This window comes from Uloborus diversus, chromosome 4 (assembly GCF_026930045.1).
Source record: "Uloborus diversus isolate 005 chromosome 4, Udiv.v.3.1, whole genome shotgun sequence".
NCBI classification, from domain to species: Eukaryota; Metazoa; Arthropoda; class Arachnida; order Araneae; family Uloboridae; genus Uloborus; species Uloborus diversus.
In genome coordinates, this window is record NC_072734.1 from 186052528 (window position 1) to 186076637 (window position 24110).

Genomic DNA, 24110 nt, shown 5'->3' on the forward strand with positions numbered 1-24110 from the left:
AGCCAAGAATTCATAATTAAGTTATAGAAGAAAGTTTCAAGAGGGTCACAACATACTAGCTTCATTTGTGTGTGTGTGTAAAAATTAGAGAAATTCATTGAAAGGTAAGTACATTTTTACCACCTTTCTTTAGATTCAAAGTTTTATTTTCTTTTTTAGCTGCAGCTATTCCGTAACGTGAAAGAAGAAGACGAAGGAGAACCTGCCGAATCCTTGGTCGATAACTTCAGACCAGTACAAGAGCTTCACGGTCGCGTTGTTGAAATTTCTCGAGATTCGGACAACGCAGCCCCTTCACTCAGCTCCTCTACCCTAATGGTTCTCACAGCTTTTGCTCTCTTCCTCTGAAGGTTCCCCACCGGACTAATTTCAATTTAGAAGTGGCAGCATAATTCATTTGAGGGAGAAATTCGTTTTGAATCAGAGCACCTGTAAAAAAGAGCGGCTCCAAGACGCTAATTTCATGACATAATGAAAGTTTTAGCACCAAATTTTAATACTTGTAAGCTTTTCATGAAAGGATCTGAGAAGTCACAAAACAAAGTGTCCACTAAGCCAAAGAATCGTCATCTCTTCGTAAAAAGAAACAGCAAATGTCTTTTTTCAAAACTAGTTTGACTTTGGCAACAAGAAAAATATTTCAATAACTTTTCATCTAAATATACAACTTTCGACAACTTTTTTCTTAAAATGATGGCAACTGATGCGAATTTCCGTTAGTATGTACAGGATTCAAATGTTGTATCACTCTAGAGTTAATAATAATAATAAACACGAAAACGGCAAATCGAATCAGCTTGGGTTTGTGAGAACATAGATCGGATCACTTTTGTTTGCCAACTAGTAATAAAAAGGCACTTTTTGTTGACTTCGTTTTGACGTAATGTAACGAACAAACAGAATTAGCAATTCTACTACTATTTATAACTAAGTTAATAATTAAAGCTTAAAAGTATCTTTAGAGTTCGAACCATATCAAGACCTCTATAGAATTCAGAAATAAGTTTGGTAGAGAAGTTTATCAAAATGATGGATTAATTTCGTAAATCGAATTCTGCTGTCCATTCTTCTAAGTATTTTGCGTTCTTTCTAAATGAAAACGAATGGTGAAACCACCTCTACTTAAAAGGCAAGGGAAATAGGTGCATTATTCTTCCCAGATTAAAATGCGAGTACAAGTAAACACACAAAATAAGTATTTAGTAACAGCAAAACTGCAACTACTTGGTGCCATTTTTAATGAAAGAAATTCTACGTTTCTTCTGTAGTCCATCTTATTACCAATGTGTGTTTTGATCTTCCTTAAGCTAATTACTATACGAATGAATTTCATCATATATAACTCATTATAACGTTTTATTTTCTCGGAAATATTTTAGGTCCTTTAGAAAGTTTTTCAGGTTCGTGAAAAACTAGTTTTTGTCTTGAAATATTAGTTAAGCTAACTGTTAAAATAGTTGAAGAAACTACTATATTGTTGAGAAAACGTGCTTTAACGTATTTCTTTCTTATTTACTTCGTTTGACAAATATTTGGTGCCAATGACTTGATCGTTTATCCGCTTGAAATTTTCTATTTTTACATAATGATTAATAACTAGGAAAATGTTGAAATGAAAGCAATTATTTTATCTAAACAGTAAAAAAATTGTTATATATTAAATACTAAAATAACCTGTAAATATCGAATATGAAGCAAATTTTTGCACATATTATCCATTATAACTACCAATGAAATTCTTAAAAATCTGGAATTGTTGCAGAAATTTCAATTTTCAATTCGTGAAATTAGAATCAAATTCAGTATCTGCGAAAAGTTAATGCAAGTAATTTTAGATTTTCAAACATCTGATTAGCGTTAATTACTAATTAATTTTTTATGATATTTAATATGGGATTTGATATATAAATTACATATAGACCGTTTTTTACAAAAGAAAGTTATGAAATACTAATTATATGATACAAAATGTTGCTATTGATATCAATACCAAAACTACTTTTTACACATTTCTTAAATTGAGCTAGTTATTAAACTTTGTTACCATCCGGAAATTATACCTTTCTGAAATAATTTCAGAAAAAAAAATGTTTGGAATGATATTTAGGTTTATTTTAAAGATATGCAACACAAATCGCAGGTAAATATTTCAATGAATAGTTAAAGATTTAAATTCAAAATTTATGAGTGAAAATATGGGGGATGTGAGTTTTTCATGTGGAATATTTCTATAAGAACTTTCAAAACTTAACTGAAAGACTGATAAAGGATTATGAAAGAATACATCTCACGGCGATGAGTGTGATAATAAAACAAGGTGCTTTCTCAAACTCAACAAATGATCTGCCATAAAAAGATAATTATCCCTTGTAAATGTTATTTTTGTAATATGTGTATAACAAAATGTTTGTACAGCTAGTGTCACCTGTCATGTAGTTTTTGCTTGTTTAAAACTGAAGTGTAAAATATGGGGAAAATGTTTTGTGCCATACTTTAATTTGTAAAAGAATGAAATTAATAAAGTCTGACTGTTTGTGTTCAACATTTAACTTTGGCTAAACCAAAGAAAAAGTGATTTATATTAAAATATTCTCCTCAATTTCTTGTATTTACTCAAGTTTGAACATACATATCACACAGGTTGTATTTCTAGAGGGCTGGATGAATTTTCGGCAACAAGTTAGCCGAATGACAAAGTTCAATGTACAATTAGCGTTTAAATACCGTTACAACGAACTTCAAGGGACGGAAAATTTTGTTCTTTGTAACAGGAATTCCTTGCAATGAATTTAGGCAATGTAATTGCAATTAAAACGGGTCTGAAAATTAATTTTGAAAACGTAATGTTTTGTAATTAAAAATATTACGTTGCATTAGTATTCAGTGCAATGAAATTGAACTAAATGTGTGGGGTCGTTTCCGAAACTTTAAAAGTATTTTTTCTGAAAGAGCATGCTTAAAAACGTAGGATTCAGCCATTTTTTAAATAATTTGATAAAGTTTAATATTTTTTAACAATTATTTTGAACGGTACAGTTTCATTGTTTACGCTTCTGCACATGACATCACTAATGATGAAATGACATTCACACTGATGCCAAAGCGCAACGCAAAATATTTAATTCGCTTCTTTACTCACGTATACTGGCAACGATATGGTTGATAGCAAGCGTAATGCGCAACATTTAATTCGCTTCCTGATTATCATAAGCTGAAAACGCGGTAGATAGCAAGCGTATGCACTCAGTGCGCCAGTGGAGTACGCGCAAAGTTCATCACTTGTGAAGTTATAAACCCCGCCTTGTTTGAAAAATCGGACATTTTAAAAAATAATTAATATTTAAACGTTTCGATAATAAAAAAAATTTCCTGGTCCATGGTTTTTTTTTTTTTTGCTGCTCATTCTATCAACTTCAGTGACTAAAAGTAGTACTTTTGACTGGAAACAACCATTTTAACGGGGACGCATATTGACTGCTAGTCGTTTGCAAGCCTAATGTATTACCCAGAGGATGGCGAGCATTCTTTCATGCGGCAGCACTATAACGGCGGATGCCTTTACCACTTGATGACGACGACTTCGACATTCTGTTTTCCACCAGTTGGAGGCACCTCGGCATCTGAGCTCTTAGGGTGCGAATTACTCTCGGAATGAAACTTGACGGGAGAGCATAATAGACGAAGCCTTTAACGATTCACATCCAGGGGCGAATACAGAAATAATTTTTGGTGGGGAGCATAAGAAATTGAAACGCTCATCCCCCCTCCCTTCCCCCCGCATTTCAATTTTTCAGAGCGCTTTTCTAGGCACATCTTCACACATTTTTTATTTCAAAATGTCAATTACTTATTCTATCAAAAAAGAATTAATAGACGAATCCTGGTTTCCGACTCCAGTATTACTTCTTTAGCAAACGAAAATGCTTTTGTTAAAATAAGATTTGTGTCTTTTGTATCCTTTTTAAACAACTGTAAAACATTTCTTCATGTTACACAGAGAAGTCAATTAAAACGAAAAAAGTAACATTAATTTTTCCTTTTTTAGGGGGGTGGGCGGGCGGGCGGGCCCCCTAAAATCCACTAATGTTCACATCATCGCACGATGTGGAAGCAAACAATTTTCTGCATTTTCAAAATTTTCGCACTTGCTGTCAGGATCATCATCCGCAAACTTCGGGGCTCATTCAACTCCATTTGGTTCGATTCGATCGAATTCTATCTGCCAGTAGCATAGTGAGAAATTAAATTCTCGGTGGGGCAAAGGAATAAGTTTCTGGCTACGCCATTGGTACATACCATTGATTGCAAAGGAACCTCAAATTTTGTTCGTTATTTTGTAATAGTTATATGTGTATGTGTTTGTGTGTGTGTAGGCGTATGTGTTTGTGGGTAGCTGTATGTGTGTGTAGGCATATGTGTTTGTGTCTGTGTGCAGGCATGAATGTGAGGGTAGTAGTGTGTAAGTGTGTGTGTATGTGTAGGTGTCTGTATGTATGCGTGTGTGTATGTGTTTGTTTGTGTGTATGTATGTGTGCGCGTGTGTGTAGGACATAGATGCAACCTGGAGACGGTTTTCGCTATAGGGGCAGCATCGTGAAGAGCCGGTCGACGGTGATGGTGCGGAGGGTGGCGGTGGGAAAATAAAATGATAGAAACGCCAAAAACAGTCAAATAAAAGCAATAAGCAATCGTGATTGCTCAAAAATTTCTTAGAGAGACCCCTAACTCCCCCTTTCCCAAGGCCGTAGCCAGAATTTTGTTTCGGGGAGAGGGTTCAAAAATTTTCGACAAAAAAAGTCACCTTTTGCTATGATTTTTGAAGCATATTGCGAATTGGTAGACATATCGCAGTAAGGTGTGGGGAGGGGGGCGGCAACACAGCAAAATGAAAAAAATTTTGGAAGAAGACGTGGGAGAGGGTAGGCGGTATTATTAGTTGATTTTTGGAATTTTTTCTTTTGAACAGTAATTTTCCTGAATTACAGAGAGTTAAACTTACTTTATCAAAATGTGAGGCAGATGTTTTCTCAGATAAATTATATTATTTAATAGAAATTTAATAATGTACAAGTTTTATTGGTTTAGAAAAAGATGTGTGGTGTCGTAAATGTCGCAAGTGCGAAATACAGGGTGTCCGAAAAGTCCTTGACACATTTAAAAAAAATTCATATAAGACCAACAAATTGTCATATGAATTTGCGGTTTGCACCATACTTCAGATTGAAGTTTTTATGAAATCGAAAAAAAAAAAAATGAAAAGGGGGGGGGGGGGAAGAAGAAAAAATTCATTACGCAGCCAGGGGTATATGCTATGCTTGTAATTCTTCGTTTAGTAATTTTTATTCCTTTTTGCGTTTTCCCATGTCAACAAAAACGATTTAAGGGTAACTTTTAACTGCGAAAATTTTTCCCCCCCTTTTTTTTTCCCCGATGTCATAAAAACTCTTGAACCTGTGAAGTATTATGGTGCAAATCGCAAATTCATACGACAATTTGTTGGTTTTCTATGAATTTTTTTAATGTATCAAGGACTTTTCGGCCACATTGTATATCAATGACATAAGGATCTTTAATGGGCGCTCAAATTGGACATGAAATAGTAATATATACCAGATACCACCAATCACTTTTCATGAGCTCTGAGGGTCAGGAGCGCCCAAATGATTGGTTTTAAGGGAGGAGCAGACCTAGGAGTATTTTAATATTTTGAAATACATGTCAAACTGACACTGGGCTCAGTATCTCAGTTTAGACACACTTTCAAAAGGCATTTTGTTAAACGCAGTTCCGGCTACCATTTGGCAACAACACAAGGGATTTGGTTTGTGGACACTCCCCTGGAAATTTTTGAAGCCTAAAAAACGCATTTGGGAAACTTTGTTATTGAAGTTGTAAAAACGCAATTTTGGGATACATGTAAACATGTTAGAGGAGGAGGTGGTTGCTAACTTGGATTTTTTTTTTTTTTTTTTTTTTTTTTTAAGTTATAAGACCTACGCTTGATCACGCTGAGAGTTCTCAAATTGGGAGAAGGTTTGGGCGTTCTCAAATTCTTGACAACAAAATTTTAAAAAACGCCACTACAAATCTTCTTACGCGGTGAGTTTATTACGGGAAGAAGAATGAAATTTAGGAGTTTCCCCTTCTTAAAACACATTTTCAAGTTCTTTTTGGCATTGTTAAACAAGGAAAAGAGGTTCCCCAGGGAAAACTGTTTGCAATCAAAGTCCAAGAAATATGATTTTCTATTTTGTGTTAGTTCTACGGCATAAGGAGCGGGTAAAGGGCTGCTGTCCTCCCGCAAAGTTTTGAAATCAAAATTCTGAAAGTGCACCTTTTGTGTTTATTAGGGAAGATGGCAGAGATCGGGGACTCTGACCCGAAAAGTTTTCAAAATCAAAGGCCGAAAAACGCAGTTTTGAACTCTTTATGGTTTTGTCAAAGGAGTTAAAACCCTCATTTGGATCACCAGTAAGAGTTTTTATTGCAACACTTATTAAACTCTCAGTCAGAAGTTGCTGCCGCGGCTTGATCCAACTCTCAGAGCCCTTCTGAAGTCGAAAAATGAATGGGAGGTGTATGAAATTGAAGTCCTCTTTTTTATGTCACATGTGTCTTAAATACAGAGCTTCTAGCTTCTCCTCCAGAAAGTTTAAGAATTTGTAGTCTTGAAAAGGCATTTTTGACGATCTTTGGTAATGGGGAGAAGAGGTTTGAGGTTGCTCCCTCGTCCATTTTTCGAAACGGCAATTGTTATGTCCCTAATTATGTTCATAAATAAATTCGGGAGCTCGTCAACGAAATTTTTTAAATTGAAGCTTTAAAAACGCAGTTTTGGAAGATTTTTGGTGATATTAAGGGGTGGCGAGATTTAAGGGCCCAACACCAGAAATTTTCTTAATTTGTGGTTTTAAAAATGCATTCTAGACATTCGTTTTGGTAGTGCACAGGAGGGAGGTTCAAGAGCGCTCACCCGACCCTTCTTTGAATTTAAATCTTTTAAAATGCAATTGTCTATTATGACCTATCAAGCTGTGTGGGAAAGGGGGGTTTGGGGGTTCTCCCCCATTACAGTTGCAAAAACGCAGTTTTAGACTATCTTTGGGTAATGTTTGAGAGAAGAGAGATTGGGGCGAATTCCTAGGAATTTTTTGAAAGTGAAATCTTCAAAACACGATTGTGATACCATCTTTGGTAACGTTAAGGAGACCGGCAATCTTTACCCATTGAAGCTCTAAAAACGTCATTTTGGTTGACTTTCTTTGAAGTTAGGGGGAAGAGTTTTTGGAAGCTCCTCTCTAGAAAATTTTACAAATATGAGCTGTGAAAACTAAATTTAAAACAATCGTTGATAATGTTGGAAAGAGAGGGAGGATGCAGAGAGAGATTCAGCCGAAAAATGTTTGAAGTTAGCCTTTTTTAGGCAGGTTTTAGAAGAGCTTCGGTAATGTTTGTGGGAAGAGAGGTTTGTGGGTCACTTTTCGGTAATTTTCCGCAGCGCTCCCCCGGAATTTTTTTTTAGAATTGAAGCCCTAAAAACGAAAGTTTGAACGACCTTTGATAACACTGGGGTGTGGGGTCTATGGAATTCTATTAACAAATTGTATAGAAATACCTATATAGAGTCTTTTAGAATTATGGCCCAATTTTCTATAGGTCGTTTTCAATTGAATTCTATAGTGAAAACCTCCATACGTTTCTATAAAATCAGTTCTACAGACTTCTTAGAGAATGCTATAGAGGTTTTTAAATACAATTCTATAGAAGTGTTCTATAGAAAATTGAGTCAATTCTATAAAACTCTATACAGGTATTTCTTATAGAGCCTCTGTAGATCTTCCTATAAAGCATATATAGATCTTAAGAGCTTCATAAAACACAATGACAATGCTTTACATAATCAATGTAAGTTTGAAAAAAAAATTACGCCTAAAAAATAGGTGCAGCAATTACTTATCTTTATTCCAAAAATTACCCATCATTATTAGGTAGAGATAGTACATAAAAATGGACAATAGCTTACCATTTGGGAGTGCTAATTACATATTAGAACCCCTAGCAGTACAAAAAAAAAAAAAAAAAAGTTAACACATCCAAGCTTTTGGTTCTTGCGACTTACATATGCATTAATAATGCAAAAACCACTAGTAAATTCATGTCATTACTCAGTCATGAGCTTTAATTATTTACTAAAATCAAGTGCTATTTTCGATGCATAATGAGGTTCATTCTGGATCAAAAACTCAAATTTTGTTTTATAGCTACTACTTATAAATAATATTTATTCCCATTTGGTTCAATACAATCAAATCCAACAACAACACACAAAATTAATACATACTTTCCAACGAATTCGGAGATATGTTCGGCCATTTTCAGCACAACGCTTCGTGACGATCGCACGTGGAAAACGGACGATTCCATATTGGGGAAAAAGGGAGAAACGGATATCGCGCTTGGCGTATATCAATAAAATATTACCGGCAAACTCCCGCAACAAAATACAAAGACTGCATCTTGGAATTTCGATTATTTTATTACTAAACAATGGAAAAAAAAGTTATGATTCCTCACACACTTAAAATTAATTTCAATGTTTAGAAGCTTTATTATTACTATAAAGAATTCAAACATTTTTCATAACAAATTGTTTTTTACTTTTATGAGTATATTTTTTAAATAAATTACTTGGACTTTTCTTTGAACTATAACAAAATGCAACAGTATTATTATTAAAAACCATACTACAATCCACCCTTGTAATAAAAAAATGACCTTAACAAATAATTAATTGTTAAAATAATTATTCTTAAAATGAAATTAATTTGTAACCTTTTTTTTAACCTTTCCAAACGAGAAGTATTATATAAACATTAATGAAAACTATAACTGTAAATAAAATGAATGAATTCTCATTTTTTTTTACAGAATTCTACAGCAAATTTTTTTTATAGAATTAATTATCTATAGAAATTTTATGGTCAAATTCTATAGCAGCTTTTATAGAATTTTATAGAAGAAAATTTCTATAGGAACTTCATTCCCAAGTTCTATATGGATACCTATAGAATTATATAGAAATAATTTATATAGAAACTTTCTTATAGACTTCTATATAATTTTCTATAGAACTCTATAAGGCTCTATCAACCATTTTCGTAAGGAGGGTTCGGGGATAACTCGAACTTTTCCAAGTTGAAGTCCAAAAAACAAAATTTTTGATAATTTTCCTTTTTACAGCATGTGAAGCTTTGAAATTTTCGAGGGGGGGGGGGCTGGCTACGGCCTTTCCACACATAACGTCTCCAAATACACTCTATAACAAAAAAAAATCGATGCACCTATAAGTGGTCAGAATGAAACAAAATTTTACATATGTAAGGACAACATAAGAGAAAGTGATTACAAAATGATCATTTACAACTGGAAAAATCCATTATGAATGGAGGTTTAAGTACCGGGTTGAGTTACACCTGGTGTGGATGTACTAGGCGATAAAGGTGAGCACTGAGGCATTACAGTTTCGTACGATGTCCTACGTCATCTTGTTCCACAATTACTGTAAAAGCGTCACTATAATTCAATTAAGGTCGTCCAAAGTGATCCCAGATATGCTCGAAGAGGAATTCCCTTACTGATGGTGACCGTTCATTGTCCTGTTAAATAATGGCTCCTGGGAGCTCTCCTACGAGTGGCCAACACAGATGACTGAAGCATAGCACAAACGTACCTTTACTGTTAGGCTGTCATGGTGCTGCGGATTCATATTCCAGGAGTGACCATGCATCAACCCTTTCTTCTTTGTTTTCAAAGATGGTGCTTACATATGTAATTTCAGAGCTTTAACTTCGGAAAAATTCTGTGGTGGAATCTGTGAATCCTATCCTTTCCTTCTCTAAACATCATCAAAGTTAATTTACTCTTTTTAAGATCTTTAATTTAAAATTCAAATTTAACTTCAAATCTTCTAAGTTAATAGGAACAAGTAACATACCCTTTTTAGCTAGATTGTGTCATTAATAAGATAATTCCAAACTCATCAACGACTAATGAGCTAATTGTTCCAAACTATCCATTAAAATTTTAAACATTTTACTCTAAAAAAAAATCTAGGAGAGTGAGGCTTCTTAAAATCTTATTTCATGAAATAAAATAACTTCATCAAAGCAGTATTATCAATTTAATCATCACATAAAGTTATTTTGTGAGCAACAGCAAAAATCAACTTGCACAGCTTGGATAAAATTTAAATTTTTAATTTTGAATGAAAAAAAACCTCCATATGATATCTGAAAGAGGAGAGTGGGGAGGGAGAGAGTGAGAAATAGAGAAAGTATATTACAGTAGTTCATACAAGAATAAGTGATAACGCCATATATTTAATCATTAAAAAATTATTTTGTGTGAAACAGCAACAACTATCTTTAACAGTTTGGACTTAATTTGATTTATATTTCTGTGGAATGAATGAACAAAATATGATATGTTGAAGATGAAAAAAAAAGTAGACTACAGGCTGGAGTTCATATAAAAATAAGTGACAAAATCATCAATTCAATCATCAAAAACTTATTTTGAGTGAAGAAGCAAAAACTAACTTTAACAGTTTGGACTTAATTTGATTTATATTTCTGTGCAATGAATTAACTAAATATGATATGTTGAAAAATGAAAAAAGAAAGAAAGTAGACTACAGGCTGGAGTTTATACAAAAATAAGTGACAAAATCATCAATTCAATCATCAAAAACTTATTTTGAGTGAAACAGCAACAACTAATTTTAAAAGCTTGGATAAAATTTGAATTTTTATTTCATTGGAATGAATGAATAAAACAGGGCCGTGTACAAGGGAGGGCGGTTCTTAGGGTTCAACTCCCCCCCACCTCAAAAAAGTTTGGTTTGACATTTAAATGTTCGTTTTTATTTAAAAATTTCTAAATAATATTGTTCCAAAACTCAAGTGTCTTTCATATATTGATTGCAGAAAAAACTTTTGTAACAGATAACCTGACGACTTGAACATTAGCACAAATAGCACAAGCTCCACATGAAAGTTTTTAAACCCTCCCGGAAATTATTTTCTGGTTACGGCCGTGGAACAAAAGATGATATTTATGCTGAAAGGAAGGGGGAATATATTACAGGTTGGAGTTCGCATAAGAACAAGTGACATGAGCATGATTATTTGTTATAAGTAAAGTTCAAAATCTATCCTTTTGGACGAATTAAAAGAAGGATCTGTTTTTCCAACTTGTCTGACAAAAACTCCATCTTCGAAATATTTCTCAGTTACCCACTGAAACATTTGAGAAGTAGGATAGGGTCCATATATTTTGGCATCATTTGTATTTTCCCACTTGAATTCCCACTGAACTTCTGCATCAGGATCAACGACACCTAAAAAAAGGACCGATTAATCCAGGGTAATGAGAATAAATTCACAAAAGTAACAAAAATGTTTTTCAGATATGGCTGCAAAATTTTATCAGTCTCCTTGAGTATCAACACACTTTGTGCTTTGTACGCCCACTGACAGCCAGAAAATGGAACACCCTTCAGAGCAGGGGCACAAGTTCAAAATACAGCAAAGCAATAAACAGAGTTAAGCAGTTTTTTTCAGATATCGCAGCAAATTTTTAGTAGTCTCTTTGAGTATCAACACAATTTTCATGCCATCCTGGTGTGCTGCAGTATTTGCTTGAGTCATGGCTATAGACACCGAAGTGTTCATATATGCTCCATTAGTCAGGCTGCCTTGAACGAACTTAATAAGGTTGTTATGACATCCCACTTTGTTTGGGATTGTTATAATTTGCTCTGCAATCTTGCGAAGCTGAACAAGGTTACCTTTTGTTGGGTACCTGGACACTCTGGAGTGAGGGGAAACGAAAAAGCAGACTACATTACTCGGAAAGGCTCTGATATCCCTTTTGTTGGCCCTGAGCCCGCAGTTGGGATTTCGAAAAATCCTATTAGGGCTGCTGTTTTTGATATTTTTGGTAGAAAATAGTACCATAACTGGCGCAACCTTGATGAACAGCAGCAGGTGAAAGAACTTAATAGAGGTTGCCCTAGTATTAGGGCAAAGGCACTCTTAAGTCTGAACTGTAACAGTGTCAGAAGGGCTATCGGCCTCCTTACTGGTCATTATACCTTGAAGCTGCATCTTACTATAATGGGCATCACTGATGACCCAATTTGTAGAGGCTGTCGCTTTCATGAGGAAATAGCTGCACACATCTTGTGTGATTGCGACGTCTTTTCTGCCTACAACACCTTCGCCGCAACTTGCTTGAACCTTGGGAGATCTATGATATTCCCATTAAATGCATGCTAATCTTTGCTTGGGCTACTGGTCTGTTTTAGGACTTCTGTTCGGTGTTTAATACAATAGACCTCTGGTTGCAGTGCTTGGCTCTACTGAGCCCCTCTCTCTCTCCATCACTTCATTTCATCAACACAATTTGTGCTTTGTACGCTCTCTGACAGCCAGAAAATGGAACACCCTTCACAATATGCGGGCAAGTTCAAAATACAGTCAAACAGTTTTTCAAGTCAGCTTGAAAACAGACAGCAGTCAGACAGTTTTTCAATCAAACTTTGGACAAAGGATTGAACAGACCTGACAACCGAGTCCAACCAGAAATTGCTGCTGGTGAGTAACTTCATCATGACAATGCGCTGTCACACCTACTTCATGGTTACAGAGTGCTCGATGAAAAATGGCGCTACAGAAATTCCTCAGCTTTCCTAGTTTCCCCCAACAGACTTTTTTCTCTTTCTCAGAGTAAAGCTGCCCTCAAACACGACCATGGAGATGATGTCAAAGTTGCTTGCACCCATGCCCTGAAGGATGTTTCATTTGCAGAATTTCAGGGAGTGTACAAAGCATGGAAAACTTGCCTGCAGAAAAATGTTGATACTCAAGTTACATACAAAATATCTACATTCATACTCATACATATGTACCACATGTACATGCATATGTATAGCACATACATGAGCACATACAGACATAATGAGAAAACTTGTGATAATTAACTCAGGGATTGTCCAAACAGATATTTCTGGCATCCATACATTCATAGGCACACATGCAGATAGTGAGAGATAAGCACTCAACATTCATTTGAGGGTAAGCAAAATGGAAATTTAGGCCGATATTTGAGTGAAAAACTTTATGTTGGTCAAGTTGGAACCAAATGGAAAATTCATGCTAAATAGTAATCGAAAAACTGCCATTATGAATATATGCCTTCACAAAATATGATGATACTCACCACGCTGTGCCATTGCTACTAATGCAAATGGCACGTATACCGCTATTTATAAAACCTACTTCCACCACCATATAAACCCACTATAGTCACACAACGCCTCTCTAAATATGATAGGTTGATATGCCAGACCCTGTTTACACATGCATATTCATAATAAAATTATAAATACAATATGAGTTTTTAGAAAATTTTTCATTTGTTCACCAATAGAAGAGTGCCTGCACTCCTTTAGAGAACTTTTAAGATTGAGTTAATAGGGGCTTGGAGAGGGGGAGGGGGATTGGTTGTTGACGAAGGTGGTCCTTGGAAAAGGAAAATAAATTTTATTGCATTTAATTGGTGTAAAATTTCTTCTCTCTCTTTCCTTCTTTTGTTAAAATAATGCAGACTTCTAATATCTACAGTATTTAGAGAGCAAAATAATTGGTGTTAAAATATTGACCTGTTCTTTGGAGCAAAAAATAATCTCAACATTCACATAAAAGCTGTCATATAGGATATTATTTTTATAATGTTTTGATTTTTCACAAAGGAATTTTTTTTTAATGTGGACGAGAAAAAAATTCTGTGAACCGGTAAAATTTTTCTATGACCATTGCGATCCACTGGACCACCGTTTGAGAATCTCTACTCTAGACAAAAAAAAGCTATGTAAACTAAAAAGGTAACTGATGTCAAAAAGCAATTGTTAACCACAGAAGGTGTTCTAGGGATTACATAATAACATTATTAAACTATGGATATAAGTTTAAAGAACGTAGTTTTAAAATCTCTTACAAAACATTTAAAAACAATTAAAACAAGTTACAGTTTTGCAGGGTTCGCCAAGATATATCAGTCGATACATACATGATATATATCACAGTATATATCCGATATTTATTTTGAAAATATCATGATATTTTCAATATTTATCTTTTCAACTACGGTATTTTTAATATGAAAATGATATTAATCATAGTAAATTTGTTATTAAAAATGCCAAAAAGTTATGTACAGTATTTATATGATGTATTAATACATCATTAATACAACAAAGTAATATATTCCTTTTTTATTTCCATTTTATATTCATAAAATTACTAGTGATATTAATAATTTTAATTCATATTTCAAAGTGCCTAATTAAATGCATGTCAAAAAAAAAGAAAATATTTTATGAATGTGCACTGAATAATGCATATTTTTTATTTCTGAAACTGATAACTGTGTGAAAGTAGCTAACAGGATAAAAACAGCTAATGCAAATAACTCCATTAAATTTGATAAAAATATAAAATAAAACATTAGATATAAATAATGAAAGAAACATTAATTTTAAGGCTACATATTGTAAGAATAACATAAGGACTTAAAGGGTGATTTGAGGATAGATTTACTACCTTGAAGACTTTAGTTTGTGCTGATTGAAAATATTGGATATATATCAAAATATCGGATATTTTCGATATTTTTGAAAATATCATGATATTTTCGAACACTGCAGTTTTGTAAAATTCTGGGATAAATATGTTTGACTTACTTTGAAATGTAGAGCAAAACATTAATTTTGAAAAAAGACCATTTTTTGAAACATTCAAAACAATTACACTATCAAAAAGACTGCTAGGAGTTAATGATTATAAAATAAAAACTTTTAAACATACTTGAGTGTGGTGGCGAGGAGTCTTGACCAGACTGCGATGGTTTTGATTCATCAACTGTTTCTTCAAAATCATCTCCAAACATGTCTAAAGCAGCTTCATCATTTTTCTCACTAATATTAAGGGTAGAAGATGAAGTTTTATTAACATGAAACTGCATCTTTTCATATGTTTGTTGATAAATGTCCATGTCTCCAGACTGAATGATATCATTTGCTAAGCTTGTCAGCAACGCAAGCTTCTCTTTATTTTCTGTTTCTTCTGAATTTTCTGCATTTGCACCATTTTCTTTTTTCTTCTTCCAGCGACTGCTAGCACTTCCAGACCCAGATTTGGAACCACCTAACCTGCATATGGCTTTTTGCACAGTCTCTTTAGGCTTCATTAGGGTTAACATTTTGGAGTAATGAGAAAATAAATTCACTTCGGGCAGTTCATCGTCGCTATCACTGTCATTCAAATTTCTTTTAGAAGTTTCAATATTTTTCACCTATAATAACAAAAATTGAAACAAACATCTTTGAGAAGTAATTCAAATATTCATCTTTGAGAAGTAATTCAAAAACTCAAAATGCACAAACTTTTTTCAGACCTCACTGTAATGAAATAACAGCAGAGCAACAGTAAAATACCATGAATGTCAGTGAAATAAATACATCTAGCCCAAGGTAATGTCACAAAGTGGAATTTTAAAGAACCTACAGTAAAACCTGTCGACAATAATGCTGTTGAGTTGAGATCTAACAAAACAGTTTATAGACAGTTTTAGCATTCATGCTGTGCTGACCTCTCCATTCTCCTCCCTACATATTATGTGCACATTTTATTTTATTTATTTATTAATTTGTTTTTAATTTTTAAAAACTAAATTAACTGGATTTGAGGTATTTAAAATTTATGTAATACATAAATTGATAACAATTGAACAGTTAATTTAAACTTAAGAAATTTCAAGCTTTTTGAATCAATTAAAATGAAGTTTGAAATTATATGTTATAATAAAAGACCGAAGTTGGAGAATGTGAACTTTAACTGATCTTTTGCCAATGTCTTCGGGAGGTGAACTTTGACATTCACCGCCTTATCTCGACATTTGCCAGATTTTGGACCATCGCAGTAACAAATATGCACACTATGCAGAATATTTTTGTAAATATCAGGATTAGATACACATTTCTGAAATAAAAGTTTTGTCAACAGCACCATTAATGGTACCTCCCAGTCATTTAGGATTGGTGTCAAGGGGAGAGTGGTAATGAATGGGCCTTGGGGATGAATAGACCACTAACTAAATATGAAAAAATATTTGCATTGAATTGTTTTATATGCCCGTAATAGATGGAGCTATTTGTTCTTCTAAACCCATTCAATTTTCAATTGTTTGAGAGAAGCTACTAGAGTAGGATGGTCAAGAATCTGATTGAAAAGTAATTTTTTCCCTTTTCAGTAAAATAAATACTAGCTAAAAAGTATCTATTATTTCACTGCATGTATGTGTATTTGAAAGTCTTTCCATATCTGTAAACTAATTTTAAGATGTATTTTGATGTTATTTGAATTTAATGTATTTATTTAATTTAGTTTATCATACTTGTCATTATTGTCTGATGGTTCTTTTAATCATAAATTCATTTCTTCAGTATTGGAAAAAAAGAAAGGGTTTGCTGTAAATCAAAATGAATTTTTATGTTTAACTGACAATGTTTCATCAATTTAATTTCCACAATAATTTTTTTCCCCAGAAAAATAAAATTTAATATTTTTATTAATTTACCTAGAAATTTTTATATACAATGTTTTTGATAGTTGGGACATCCTTAGAAATAATAAATCAATGGGATAGTGACCAAAAACAAATTACATTCATTCAATATCCTTGTCTGATGCAACATAATAAATAAATATAGTATTTAGTAAATAAATCAAAGGAAAAGTTTTTTAAAGCTCAGACAGCAAAAGTAAAACAAAAGCTTTAAATAAACTTAATGAACAATTTGAAGTAAAAAAAAAAAGTAATAACAATAAAAATGAAATATACAGTCAATTTGCTATAACTCGAAGTCCGAAAACTCGAATATTAGTATAACTCGACGTTTTTATTAGCGTTATTGACGTTTTAAGTCCCGACCTCTTTGTCTTTAATTTCATGCTAATTATTCTCAATATCTCGAAGTTAATTTCCTTTAACTTGAAGTTTTTTCAAAGATGACTCGAAATTTATTTCGAAAGAAAGAAACGAGTGACTAAGTGAGAAAAATTAATTCACCTTCACTTGCAATTCCTGCACGTGAGACCTCTAAAGCAAGAAGAGCATCTGTTGAGCCAACGTGCGATAAAGGAGTTACACAAACGGAAATGAGTTAGCATGTTTTCTTTTGTTGTACTGTATTATTTACACTTTGACATGTTGCTGGACTACGAATTTGCTTTTAAGCTGTCAAGTCAACTGATTGTATCTTTATTCAAAGGCTGACCTGACTTAAGATGCGTTCCCATTCTTTCTTTAGTTCGATCATTTGCTGATAAGTTCCTGAGAGACAGAGTGAGTTTTCTTTACTATTAAGGGGGTCCGGGACACATTTTGAAATTTTTTTTATTATATACTTTAGAGTTTTGAAATTTTTTGCACTGATTCACCATTTATTTAATAAGCAAAATCATAACATAAATATGAAAAAAAGAAAAATTTTTATTTAAATTTAATTAGTTTAAAAAAATGGGGTTGCTTAAAATTGCTATAACTCAAAATATTCTTAAACAATTTTCAATTTTTTTTCAATGAATTACGCACAAATATCTAAGCTTTAATTTTTATTCGGCGATTTTAAAAATATTGATTCAATAAAAAATAAAAAATATTTGAAGAAAAAATTCAAAGATACTTTTTTTTTAAAAAATTGTAATTTTTGCAGTAAACGTTTTTTTTTCAAATTCGACGAATAAAAATTAAAGTAAACTGTTTGAAAAAGATATGCTCCAAGTTTCATTACTTTATCTTCATCGGTTCCCGACTTATAAGAGTTTGAATGCAAGAAATCGGGAAAAATTGCATCATGGAGAAAAACGCGTGTAAAGTTTTAAAGTTAAGTATACATTATTTAGGTGCATGAAACAAAAATAATTATATCTTTTGTTCTATTTAAGATAGAAACAAGATTCAAACCTCCTCTTAAGCAGAAAAACACGGAGTGATATTTTACATGATAAAAAAAAATTGCAAAATTTGACGATTTTTGTGTCCTGGACCCCCTTAAAGATGTCTAAGCAAGTATTCTGTCAATATTAAAAGAAAAAGAGAAACTTCTAAAGCGGTAGAATCCATGAATCCGAATTTGAAATGAATGAAAATGTGTACCTTCCCTGAAGTAGAATCGGTTCTATTCAAGTGGTTCCAGCAAAATCGAAATCAAAACCATGCTTTCATTTTTTTTCTCTCTCCATATTTTTGATTAAATTGTGCATATTATGCTTAAAAACTTTTAAGTTCTGTAATTTTGTCTGTTACATGTACATATCAATCAAAATATTTGATGGTTTTTAGTATTAAAGTGCCGAAAACCGAAATTAGCGGCAAGTCTGGCTTTCGATTAGTCGAAGTTTTTCGTCGGTCCCTTTAGGTTCGAGTTATCGCCAATTGACTGTAGATAAAAAGAAACTTATCATTTATCCCTATAAAGGGAAGAGTAAAACAAAATTCACAATAATGGTATTTGGTTGATTCTAAAACGGAATGCTGAATAAATGAAAAACTTCTTACTTTCACCCAGTCAATGTCATCTAACCACTGATCTTTAATAACATCTTCTTCCTTGTTGAAAATATAAGTTCCTTCTTTATCAAAGTATCCTTCTTCTAATTCCTCTTTCATGTTAAATGGTGTAATCTTTATTTCACCATCAAAATCAATGGTTCGATCTTCTTGACCTGTAGACAGAAAGAAAAGGAAGATCTTCAGCAATTTGCAACATCTCTGATATGAGCAATTATGATTTCATTGCAGATGCAAAAAGTCCGAAAGGTTTCTAACCAGTCAAAATTATCAACAAACATGCAGTTCAATATGAAAAAAAAAATCAAATGTTCACATTTCAGAAAAATAAAATTATACATAAAAATAAACAACTGTTACAAAAAATAATACAGTAGCCCCTCGTTTTACGCGGGGGTTACCTTCCACAGAAATGCCGCGTAAATCGAAACCGTGTAAATTGAGACTTAATACTAGTGTTAAAATAGGGGTTTGGTTCCGTAGATAAAATACTTCATTCTAGTGATGACTAATTGTATAAGTTTAATGTGTATTTATATCCACTATTATGCACAACATGCATAAAGATAACTTTAAAAAATTTCATGTCCTGTTTATAAAGAGGAGTTGGCTATGATAGTCTTTTGGCAGTCATTAATAATTTTTCTTCGTAATTCTTTGCAGAGCATTAACGCATCCATGATCACTTGCGTCATTTCCAGGCTAGAATCTTTCTTCACTAACAAATCAGAAAGGTCATTACTATTGTCTAGGAATGGCTCAAAATTTTCAATCTGAACATTTTTGGTTGCATATCCTCGTTGGTTTTGTCCTCCTTTGTCACTCCTAAAAGCTCTTCTTCCAGGGAGATCTGAATTGTGTGAGTTAAATAACTTTACTTCTGGAAAGAGCTCTGGAACCAATCGCATAAAATGTTTTCAGTGACCCAAGCTCGATTATTAGCACGCCAAAATGCAGTTCATTACGCGTAATCTGCAATCTTTAGGAGTTTGGGTTTTGAAAGAGGGGAAATTTTTATCTGCTTCCATTGCTGCATCCGCGTAAAACTGAAACTCATCTGCGTAAAATATAATAAAGGTGTCAAATCTAAAACTGCGTATAATTGAAACTGCGTAAAATAAACCCGCGTAAAACGAAGGTCTACTGCAATTCGGTTATTTGTGTCCAGATTTTTTTTCCCAGTATCTCCTGCATGAGATTTATGATCAATGAGTTACGCTTCAGATGACTAGAGATGCACTGGTCTCTTAATCAACCAACATAGCCTAAAACTACTTTGGGGACTTCATTCCTCAAAAAATTCGCCCTCAAGACCCCCTACAAAATCAGAAGTAGTAGAATTCCATTTTTACTGATCACTGTCACAATGCAAGGCCCCACCAGGGTTCGTACTCTATTTGGATGAAAAAATTCCATGACTTTTCCAAGACTTTTTCACGACTTCAAAAAAATTTTCATGACCTTGTTACATGAAGAAAATAGTACTATTTAATACGAAACTTGCCATTTTTTGAAAATGAGCATTAGCAAAACTTCCATGTTAATGCCACTATCTCATCTAAGCATTTAATAATTGAAAAACAATCAGTGTACACCTAAAAATTAATGCATTTAGTCATCCGAATAACTTGACAGTACTTTGGCTCTTCAAAGTAATGAAACATTTTTTACTAAATTCATGTTTCTAAACCAGATATTTATTTTAAAAACACATTCAGTAGTGAATATATCTTCTGATTCAAATCTACTTGTTTACTTATTTGCACATTTTCAAATGCATAAATATTAATAGGTTCAGAAATTCTGGAACCTAGTGTTTAATTCTTGACATTGAACTTAGCAGTGGGTCACATGGATCAGTTTTTTCGAGCCGTATGTTGGGCACTACTGTTTTAGGGTATTAGAATTCCCCTATTTATGTGCTCTATCACCTGACTCATGTCTTTATTTTTTTAAACCTTCAACAAATTAAGATGAATTTAAAATTAAATTTTATACAAGCTACGGAAACGAACTTGGATGCAATTGAATTGCATTTTTTGAGTGCGTGTGGCAAAAATCAAGAACGTGCAAGTTCGCTACTACAGAATATAAAATATAAAAAATGTTGAAAATAATGTCACTTCATAATGAGTGATGTCCAAGCAGTAAAATCGCATTGTGAAAAAAAGAAGTGTGGCTGCTACAGAAGTGGATGCAATGAGATTTCAAAATTCAGATTTATTTCTGGGATCGTTCAATTTTCCAGTTTGAATAGTTTTTATGTGCAATACTGTTAAATCACTCAAAATGTCTATTGCTCTTTAAGCAACTGGTGATTTATCTTTGTTCAGGACATTTTCCCATGACTCTAAATAAATTTCCATGACTTTGAATAAAAATTTCAATTTTCCATGACTTTTCCAGGTCTGAAATTTGCTAAATTTTTTTCCATGACTTTCCAGGATTTCCATGACCCATACGAACCCTGCCCCACTTAATTCTTATTGGTCGTGACAATTGCTGAGCCTCGTGGCAACAAAGAGGGCGCTACAGGGAAAACGTTTCCATTACGTTGCCATTGATCGGTAGATGCAGGGGTTCCATTCAGCGCCTCTTGCGGTCAAAATGGGCGACGTCCAATCAAAAATAAACAAACTTTGAAATGTTGACATTGATTGGCAGATGCATGAGCTGCATTGATTTAACACAGAAAAGTGACAATAGTGACAGTACTTAATTACACATTTTTTTCCTCAAGCGAGCTAATATTCATGTGGTCAACTGTATTGAAATTTTCGAATCCAGAAAAAGGAATTTGCTTTTTCCACATAGTTGGGCTGCTACTGTAAAAGTCATTAATTAATGCTCAGAAAGTTTTTAACCATTCCAGAGTACGTGACTATTTAGTTTAAATAAAATGGTGGCACTAAAATCTGAAAAAAAGTTCCAAATGCGGTTTGGGATTTTTTTTTTAAAGTTTGTCCTAGCTATAGATCGATCCTCTAATTTTCAAATATCATTTTTTCCCACTAAATTGCTTGACTTTAAACAAGCATTCAAGGTATATTTGTAAGCTTTCTGAAACGTCAACTAAAGTGAACATTTAATGTTTTTTGTTCAATAGACTGAAATTTGAATTCACTAGAAAAACTTTGCCAAAATTTGGCAAATTTTGAAATCTTGAAATGTGCTGGTCCTGTGGTTTGAAGTGCTATACTGAGTTACTATATGCTTATATATTTAGACATTTTATAAAACCATTTGATAATCAACAAAAATACTTTTAGAGTCATAAAAAATTGGATCATGTGAAATATCCCGGGCAGACCTCTGATACAGCTTACGATTTTAAGCATGGTCTGTTTCTTACAGCATACAATTGCTGTGCAAGAAAAATAACCTATTACAGCATTGGTGCAATTATTGAACTGCTATATACTTTTTTTGTTTTATTTACAATGCAGCAAAAATCAAAAAACTGTTTAGGAACCATACTTACAATTATTTAATGTTCATGAAGAACATAAATGCAGTAAAACATTAACATGAACAATTAATACTCACCTTCTAATTCATTGGGATCAAGAACATTATACTTTCCAGTTTTTTCATCATCATCTTCTTCATCACTGTCTAAGGAATGCTTCGACTTCTTTAACGTTAAAGATTCCTTATATATGTCTTCATCTTTACATCTTTGTATTTCTGCTTCAAGCTCATCATGATTGAAAATTTGAGAGGCCATTATATTCTTTCAGACATCATTAAACTGTAAAGGAAAAAAAAAAATAAGGAGTTAAATTTTTAACTGTACTTAATTCCTTGCCCTTTTAGGCTCTCCTCTGATATGCCCCCCCTCTTGGCGAGATTTTAATTTTTCGCTCGATACGAAAATCGCCAATAAGGCGATAACTTGGCAACCCTGGTTTTGCAACTTGAACGCTGGAAAGTGGTTTCTCGAAGTTTGTCTTTTTGCACGTGTATGTGTGGTAGGAGGTAGGTGCTCATATGTTCCGCTCTTAGGGAGATTTTAAGTTTGAATACTCTAAAATAAAGTTTCAATTCAAACTTTATTTTAGAGTATTCTTTTTCTTGTTGTTTTTTTAATGTTAATTTAGTTGAATTTTCTATTTTAATTATGAGTTCGGTTTGTGATGTTGTCCAAATGTATCAATTGAAATTTTTGAATGAAAAATTGTGAATACAAAAATGAGGATATGTTTGTAAAGTTTTTGGAAATAATTCGCGAAATTAATTGGGTGGAGTACAAAATAACAAGTAAAATAAGGTGTTGGTTTTTTTTGGAATTTTTTTTTGTCAAAACAAACATAATCTTAAATATTTTTGTAAAGTAATGATAATAAAAAATGGGATAAATTTCCCTAAGAGCGGAACATATGTGCACTGCCTCACGTGAGGAAGTAAAGAAAAGAAGTAAAAAAGGTAAGGTGCAACATATTTTGAATTATTGTGTTTTTAGTGTGTTTCTGGTAGTTTGTATTTTGGTCTGGTTGGCATTTTTGTAGCACAAAAATGAGTGTTAATTTCACATAAAATCTGTGACTTTAATTGTATACTGAACGGAGGAGATCTGTGACTTATATCCGACTGTGATGTATATTAAAAGTCGGAGGGATAACTGGCGAGCCCGAGGTCTCATAGTACTTTCGTAATGAGACCGAGGCAGGGGTCTCATTACGAAAGTACTATGAGACCGAGGGCTCGTATCCCGGAGAAACAACCGGAAAAAAATTAATGCATTAATTTCATTAAATAATTAATGACATAATTTGAATTTTTCCTGTTGGCGCTAAAAAAAGCATCGCTAAGAACGATGTATGACATATGACGTCATACATAGTTTTCTTGGCGACGCTTTTTTTGGCGCCAACAGGAAAAAGTTGCCAAGAGGGGGGGGGGTATCAGATTTGTTCCCCCCTTTTACTTCCTTTTACAAAAAAGGAAGTATTGTATTCATGAAAAACAATTTCACTCAAAAATTCGGCCTTAATTTCCATTTTACTCACCCCCCCGAATAAATGATGAGTTTTCTTTTTCGACTCGACCACAAGTGGATAAGTGCCTAGGAATGTACAGACACCCCGAAATATCCATTTTGAAGACCCCCGAGTTAAATACAACAAATTTTCTCGTGATGTCCATATGTATGTATGTGCCTATGTGTGTATGTGCATATGTATCTTGCATAACTCAAAAACGGTATGTCCTAGAAAGTTGAAATTTGGTACGTAGACTCCTAGTGGGGTCTAGTTGTGCACCTTCCCTTTTGGTTGCATTCGGATGTTCCTAAAGGGGTCTTTTGCCCCTTTTGGGGGGGAAATCATGGTTAATTTTGATGTAAACTCGAGTTGTGTTTATAATTTGTCGGACCACTTGGCGATATATCGCCTGTCTTTTGGTCGCCAAGTTTCGTC

The 24110-nt window shown here is 33.3% G+C and overlaps 2 protein-coding genes across 2 annotated transcripts in view; one reads left to right on the forward strand and one right to left on the reverse strand.

The window, feature by feature from the left end:
* LOC129221244 (carbonic anhydrase 7-like) overlaps positions 1 to 2599 on the forward strand; it is a 196727-nt gene extending 194128 nt beyond the window's left edge. Inside the window, exon 7 of the mRNA XM_054855697.1 lies at positions 160 to 2599. Within this exon, the coding sequence (XP_054711672.1) occupies positions 160 to 348 (189 nt within the window). The 3' untranslated portion in view covers positions 349 to 2599. The remainder of the gene's footprint in view (positions 1 to 159) is intronic.
* A 7963-nt stretch (positions 2600 to 10562) lies between these two features.
* On the reverse strand, positions 10563 to 22420 carry LOC129220489 (CD2 antigen cytoplasmic tail-binding protein 2-like). Its single transcript, XM_054854908.1, has 4 exons — positions 22240 to 22420; positions 18682 to 18848; positions 14928 to 15414; positions 10563 to 11398 (listed from the first exon to the last, which is right to left on the reverse strand). The coding sequence occupies exons 1-4, from the start codon at positions 22418 to 22420 to the stop codon at positions 11190 to 11192; spliced, it is 1044 nt and encodes a 347-aa protein (XP_054710883.1). The 3' UTR covers positions 10563 to 11189.
* Positions 22421 to 24110: the final 1690 nt, after the last annotated feature.

Bases quoted from the DNA above. Each gene is read 5' to 3' on its own strand.
- LOC129220489 (XM_054854908.1), bottom strand. From the start codon at position 22,420: ATGGCCTCTCAAATTTTCAATCATGATGAGCTTGAAGCAGAAATACAA. The intron at 18,849-22,239 runs GTGAGTATTAAT...TTCTGTCTACAG, and splicing joins TGATCCCAATGAATTAGAAG to GTCAAGAAGATCGAACCATT. The intron at 15,415-18,681 runs GTAAGAAGTTTT...TTGTTATTATAG, and splicing joins ATGACATTGACTGGGTGAAA to GTGAAAAATATTGAAACTTC.